At 34.4% G+C, this 7,852-nt stretch overlaps 1 protein-coding gene across 3 annotated transcripts in view; it reads right to left on the reverse strand.

Annotated features, from left to right (window-relative positions):
* The window catches only part of LOC107703845 (type II inositol 3,4-bisphosphate 4-phosphatase-like), a 121,011-nt gene that overhangs the window by 49,660 nt on the left and 63,499 nt on the right, over positions 1 to 7,852 (reverse strand). For all 3 annotated transcript variants that reach the window (XM_016506612.1, XM_016506611.1, XM_016506613.1), the window contains exon 7: positions 6,160 to 6,264. In XM_016506612.1, coding sequence (XP_016362098.1) covers positions 6,160 to 6,264 — 105 coding nt within the window. The remainder of the gene's footprint in view (positions 1 to 6,159; positions 6,265 to 7,852) is intronic.

Raw genomic sequence — 7,852 nt, forward strand, 5'->3', positions numbered from 1 at the left:
ACACACTATCTATCTATCTATCTATCTATCTATAGGAATACAATCAGTGACTGTATAAATGTGCCAATAACTGTATATTCCTTCTTGTATATTTTTTATAACCAATAAAATTTGTGGTTGCAAAATGCTTGTGTGTGTGTGTGAAACTGTTCAAATGGTGTTTTCTGACAAAGGAACGAGATTCATTCAGATCTGGTAGTTTTGTTTCAAGGCTTAAAACTCTTTACTTTGGAGGGCCAATGTGTCCTATAGGCAATATAAATGGTCACTTAGAGCCTTAACGTGCTGCGGTGGAGAATATTAATAAATATCACAACCTCCTGACATTTATTCCCCAATACACACAGAAAGAAAGTGGCGACACAATGATTTACACATGATATTTGCAATGGCTATATGGATGTTTTATCAATTGGGGCCCATTTTCATGATTTCACCTCGATTCCTAAGCTGCCTATGGAGAAAACAGGAAATCTCTTCACTGTGGAGGTCACATACTGCATCTGCAGTATTTCTGTTAGATATATGCAAGGTCAGCCAATCGGCTCCGTGGGAAGTGAGCGCAACACATTAAATGGCAAATAATGATCCAGGCCCCTTCAAACGCTCTGACCCCTGAGCGCCGGGATCATGACGCCCGCCTGCGCTACGGCCGCTTCGTTCCTCCGCTAATGACAATGAGGTTCTCGTGCAACGACTTCCATCCCACCCTCGTGCTCTCGGCGCTCCCCGGCCGCTTCCGGAGCATCTAATTGGCTGTTTCACAACAGTGTACCCACACGATGAATACAGTGGCATATATATGGGTCAGGATCATCCGTCACGCATGGCCCAATTTGGAGGTGATTTGTGCAAGCTCCTGCAGTCTCTATAAACGGAGGCTCTGATCTGAGGGGCTCAGGCACCTGTGTATCTCCATGGCGGAGATGAATTGTTTGCAGAGGCTAAGAAATGTAGTAGGGCTGTCAATTTAACAAGGTAATTTAATGCAAGGTAATTTTAATTCTATATTGTACGAAAAATATATAAACAATTAGGCCCATTAAAGGGATAGTCCACTAAAAAATGAAAATTCTGTCATCATTTACTCATGTTGTTTGACCATGTTGGTATGGACAAAAACACAATGGAAGCCAATGGGAACTGTTTGGTCGCCAACGTTCTTAAAGGGTTAGTTCACCCAAAAATGAAAATTCTGTCATTAATTACTCAGCGCTGCCACACGCTCGCGTCATGGTACTGTCGTGAACGTACCAAAGTGACGCAGTAATTAATTAATGACAGAACTTTCATTTTTGGGTGAACTAACCCTTTAAAACACACATTTTGCATTCAATAGAAGAAAGCAAGTCTGGTTAGGAATGACATGGGTTTGAGTAAAGGATGACTGAATTAAATTTTTTAACTGTGCCTTTAAGAAACAACAATTACAAAAAAAAAGATGGAGGCGGCATGCAACATGAAAATAAAACACCTAAAATAACTTTTCATAATATCAATTCAATACTTTGGTCTGGCGCAATGTACATGAATCTTTACACGTTTAAGAATAATTCCTATTTTGGGGATTTTGTCAGTGATTATTGCAATTAGTTTAATTAATTTATTGGTCACACTTTAGTTTAGGGACCAATTATCACTATTAACTATTAACTATGACTTTTGCCTCAATAAACTCCTAATTTGCTGCTTATTAATAGTTAGTAAGGTAGTTGTTAAGTTTAGGTATGGGATCTAGAATATGGTCATGCAGAATAAGGCATTAATATGTGTTTTATAAGTACTAATAAACAGCCAATATGCTAGTAATATGCATGCTAATAAGCAACTAGTTAATAGTGAGAATTGGTCCCTAAACTAAAGTGTTACCAATTTGTTTATATAATTCATAATAACATGTAATTAATTAGATTAACCATTTTAATTTGACTGACAGCTCTAGTTTAAAGTCACTGTGATACTTTTCTACAATGTGGCATGTTGATGTGAAATACATTCTTAAAAATGGTTCCAAAAAAAGGGTTTTTGCCGTGATGCAATAGAAGTACGATTTTTAGTTCCCCAAAGAAGATTTTTCTTAGCGTGAAGAACATTTTAATAGTCTAAAGAACCTATTTACACTAAAGAATGGAAAGATTCCATTGATGTTAAAGGTTCCTCATGGAACCATTGATGCCAATAAAGAACCTTTATTTTTAAGAGTGAAGGATATCCAATGAGAAATGAATGCGTGAATAGGCTTAGAAAGATTAGAAAACACTTCCATATTAAAAAACAAACAAAAACTACAGCTCAAAATATTTTACATGTTATGGGACTTAAAAGCAGCTGTAAGTGGCTTTTCACCATCAGGCAAAAAAGAAAAAGAAAAACATCCATGGCATTTTGTTAGTAACAAGCAAATGCAGTCTGAAAAGTGCTGTCCACTACTGTCACCTCAGGACGTCTGTCTGAGGCTATAAACTAAAGCGCCTTCTTGGAAATTGTGTTTGGGCACCGTGCTTAAAGACGGAGCAGCATTAACAACATGAACTCGGGAGATGACTATGGCTTTTAAACTCTCACTCTGTCATTCAACTGTTCTGTACCAGACTCTCTGTCATGATGAAGATGCAAGTTTTGTGAATTTCAAATGACATTCCTCTGTACATGTATATAATAATTAGCAAACAATTGCTTTTGTTTCTTTAAAGCAAAATAAATTATGTATGTAAAATATTATATTATATATTGCTACTTTGTAAAAACTATTGTTCAAAAGTCTGGGGTCTGTAAGATTGATTGATTGATTGACTGATTCTTTTTTAATAATACTTTAATTCAGCAAGGACACATTAAATTACTCAAAAGTGACAGTAAAGGCTTTTACATGATTACAAACACTTTCTATTTCAAATAAACACTGTTCTTTTGAACTTCATATTCATCAATGAATCCTGAAAAAAGTGTCAAAAGATAACAAAACATATACAAAAAAGTAAATACTATCCAAAAGTATACAAAAATATTAAGTAGCATAACTGTTCAACATTTATAATAAATCTTTCTTGAGTAGCAAATCAGCATATTAGAATGATTTCTGAAGAATCATGTGACACTGAAGACTGGAGTAATGATGCTGAAAATTCAGCTTTGATCACAGGAATACATTACATTTTACAATATATTCAAATAGAAAACAGTTATTTAAATTGTAATAATATTTCACAATATTTCTGTTTTTACTGTATTTTGAACAAATAAATGCTTTGGTGAACGAAAGAGATTTCTTTCAAAAACATAAAAAAACAAAAAACTAATTCTTACCAACCCCAAGCTTTTGAACAGCTTTAATATTGTAAACTTTTTAGCATTTTAAATCAATTAGTGACTACAAACAATGAGTGGTTTTAAAGTGATATTTAAAACAGATTTTTGAAGGGCTTCACAGTGCTGTGAATCTGTTATTTTGACATGCATCTTGACCAATCAGGAGTGAGTGTCCTGCTGTGCTGTCATATCCTCATTTAGTCATCTCAGTGCACGTCTGCACCTGTCAACTTCTCCCTGCTGACCCCTTACTGACTGCAGCACCACCTGCCACCGGGACGCATGTGTGAAACGGAGCATCAGAGGGTGGCTGGGCCAAATGCACTTTGCTAATAGGGTGCTGTACTGATCTTTGAGACCACCATGCACTGCTTCCCACACCAACACAAACAGCCAGACACATGCTACACAGAGAGAGAAAGAGACCCAGAGAAGGTGAAAGAGAGATGCTGTGCAGAATCATATTACTTTAAAGGGGTCATGAACTGACTTTTTTTTATTATCTTATACTGTTGTCTGAGGCCCACTTATGGCGTTCGCGTGGTTTTTACATTAAAAAATATCAAAATCAATAAGTAATAGGCTATTATCTACCCTGGTTTTGGGGTTGGCTCGAGAAACGCTGTTTTTATGGGCATGCCGCATTAAAGACTTGGAAGTAAACGCCCACTGCTCTGATTGGATAACAGTTTTGCATCGTAAACTAACTCTCTGTGTGTCTGTTTGACAAGCTGCGTCCTTTATAGTTGGAGCCTTCTGTGACTTTGGTTAGACACGTACACATAATCAGGACATACAGGTACATCTCAAAAAATTAGAATATCATGAAAAAGGTCAATATTTTTTTTCACTCATTTCAGAAAGTGAAACCCATATATTACATAGATTCATTACACATAGAGTGAAATATTTCAAGCCTTTATTTCTTGTAAGTGTGCTGCGCCATTCCTGTCGGATCCAATATAGCATTGCTTTTTAATCTCAGTCTCTCTGCAAATCCAGTGGCGACCTGTGTCTTGTTTACAAAGGAATCCACGGTGAAATGAAGCGAACAAATGCTCAATGTTTTACTCGCGTGAGCTGAAACTTATTTAAAATAAAGTTCAACCACACATTCCTAATATTTGAATCCGAAGGAAGATTATGCAGTGACTGTGTCCTACCACAACCAGGTACCGCTCTTCTACGGCATGTTTATTGCTTGGTTGCTCGATCCGGTTTAGCGCCACTTATGTTATTTCCCTACTATGTCATGTGCGAATCAGTGGGCGGGCCTACAGAATTGGCCGTTGATATTCTTCTGTGGAGGCGGAGTTTAACCTGTAGGCACATTCCAGGATCTGGCGTTCGCTGGGCCTGGTGTCAATAAAAGCTTTTATTTCAGTAACAAGGACGTTTTCAGTTCTGAAACTTACAGGATATTCTTTTAGTACGATGACCTCTTATATATCAAAAGCTCCAGTAAAAGTTGATTTCTCAATTCATAACCTCTTTAACTAGTTCTGCAGTATATGGTATACTGTGCACAGTAGGCACTGCATACCTGCATTTAACAATTCATATACACGACATTTAATATATACATAGCATTCCTTTGATCCCTTCAATGTAATATACTGCATGCAAATGTAGAAGAGAAAGGCTCTTTGAAATGTTATCAGTGCTCTTAAGAAGTTTCAAACTAAACTAATTATCTGTCCAGTAGTGTTGTGAGCAGACAAAGAAATAAGATAAACTAACAATAAAAAATACAATTAAATAAATAGATGAATGAATAAATAGTGCTGGCTGCTACAAAGATAATTATTGCATTTTTGAAATTGTGTCATGATAAATTATATTTCCAAAATGTATATTACTTTATTTTCTCTACAGTCATTCTCATTACTGTAATAAACCATTTTTTCCTGTTACAAAAAACTAAAATGTTTTTTATTTGAAGTAAGTAGAACAAACACCACAAAGTCAATAATTTACAATTTAAACAATAAACAAACAAACAAGAAAATAAATAGCATACTACTTTATCTACTACTTCAGTATAGCATGTATAGAGCATGCATGTACTGTATATATATATATATATATGACACTGCATACCATATCCCACAATGCAATGCTCTCAATTTGATCCTACATTATTGACATTTAAACTGAAAAATTAATATTTTACAAATATAAATTATAAATAATATTAATAAAATATATTGATTAAAAAATTACTAATATTTTTTGTAAGATAATTACGTCCATTAGATGACTGAAATAAATTTGCATGACAATTGCATTTTTGAAAATGTATCATGATTATAAAGTAAATTTCCAATCAAAATGCATTATATTAAATTATCTCTACATTCATTCATATTATTGTAATACACAATTTAAAAAAAGAATGTACTAATGTAAATACTTAACAATTTAAACAATAAATAAATACATAAGTAAATACCATATTACTATTACTACTACTTCAATATATAGTATACATAGAAGGCACAGCATACCTGCATTTACCGTTTTGTGTAGTATACATTACATATTGTATCCCACAATGCAATGCTCTCTCTCTCTCTCTCTCTATATATATATATATTAATATAAAACTTGCATATTAATATAAAAATATAATTATTAATATTTTTATTTCTAAGACAATTAAGTTTTAAGTTCATTAGATAGCTCTCTGAAATAAATTTGTACAACAAAAGTAGCATTTTCAAATATTTATTATGGAATAAGGCACACCGTTTTATATATTGTTTTATTTATAGGCAGTACGCTAGTATTCAATTCCAAAGCCAGCCAGAGATAGTAAACAGAGGGAATAAGGACATGCATGAGACGCACCTGTTTTCCTTGGACACGTCACCCGCATTCTCTGTGTGTGCAGGTTGATGGGAATGAACTCCAGATATTTCTGGCCTTTGCTGCAGCTGGGCTTGAACAACGGGCCTGGGAAAGATCACCAAAAGCCAAGCGTTTATATATAATCTGCTTTAGTCCTCGTTCAAGAAAACAAACAAACACACAAACAGACAGAAGAGCGCAAACACACAGCGGGGGCTCTGCCATCTGCTTCTATTGAATTACAGCCTCATGCAAATACAACCCTTTACTATTATTCTGACTTGAATGTGTTGGTTGCGAAGCATTATAGCGGCCAGTGTGAATGCATTCGAGTACAAAGCCACGACTTGATCAAACGAATTCAACATCAGTCTGATTAAATGAATAAAAAGAAGGCAATTAAACATCAATTGAAGGTAAGAGCCAAAACAAAGAGCCTTCACGCAAGGCCTTTGATTTAAACGTGTGAAGGTAATGTCTTTCATACAGGCCTAATAAAGGATAAAAGAAATCATGGATGACCTTGAGTGACTCGTGCTGTAGTAATGACCGCTCAGAGCTGCATATAAACACTGCAATCTGATTACAAATATCACTCTCCCAAATACCAGCTCATTTATTCTCAAATCTACTAAGCACAGGGTTTTGCTCAAATTAAGCACCACCTGCCTTGTACAAAAGCAACCCAATTAAAATCTTCAGAAACGGATACTGTAAGCCCCTATGGTGAAGCAAATATCGCCCAGCGACACACGGCAGGCTTTTGATCGCTTCAGTGTAATATATGCAAATATAGCCAACAGAGACTCTTTCAAATGTTATCAGCATTCTTAAGAACTTTCAAAACTAACTAATTATTTGACCAGTTGTGTTGTCAGCAGACAAAGAAAGAATAGAAATAAACTAACAACAAATAGATGAATAAATGATACGCTAAATAACATTGGCTTCATAAAATAAAAGAAAGCTACAAAAATAAATATTGCATTTTGCATGTTTTTTTTTAAGTATAATTTCCACTCAAAATTCATACTATTATATTATTATTCTCACTGGTCATTCTCAGTCACTAACAATAAATAAATAAAAGTAAAGCTTTATATTATTATTCTATTATACAAAAAAATACTAAAATGTCTATGCTGTACAACAGTACAACAAAACTACTATGCATTAATACTTTACATGCATTTTTTAAAAGTAAACAATAAACAATTCCTAAACAAAAACAAACAAATACAATTTGGGGGGAAACTAAAAATGAAAATAATGCCACTACGGAAAAATTCATGGTCTCAATAGGCTTCATTTTAATAAAAGGTTTTGTTTTCACTAGATCCAAAACATAATCAATAATTAAGTATATTTCACCCCGCAAAATTCATATTATTATTCTCAATGGTGATTTGCATTACTGTAATAAAGTAATGGTGCAAAACTGAAATATAAAGTGTTTATAAACACTTTACAATTTAAAAATAAAAACAAACAAACAAATAAATAAATTGAGGAATATTGTCATGAAAACAATGTCACAATGCAAAAAAAAAAGGATGGTCCTAAAATAGGGTTCACTTTGATAATAGTTCCCCTTCGGGAACTCGAGCTGCGTCGGAAAACATTAGGGGAACGCCTTCAGCGATACCAAGCTCTGAATCATATGTGTAATCAGTCGAACGATGGGCGAGACGTC

This window comes from Sinocyclocheilus anshuiensis, unplaced genomic scaffold, assembly GCF_001515605.1.
Source record: "Sinocyclocheilus anshuiensis isolate Anshui unplaced genomic scaffold, SAMN03320099.WGS_v1.1 scaffold274, whole genome shotgun sequence".
Lineage (NCBI taxonomy): Eukaryota > Metazoa > Chordata > Actinopteri > Cypriniformes > Cyprinidae > Sinocyclocheilus > Sinocyclocheilus anshuiensis.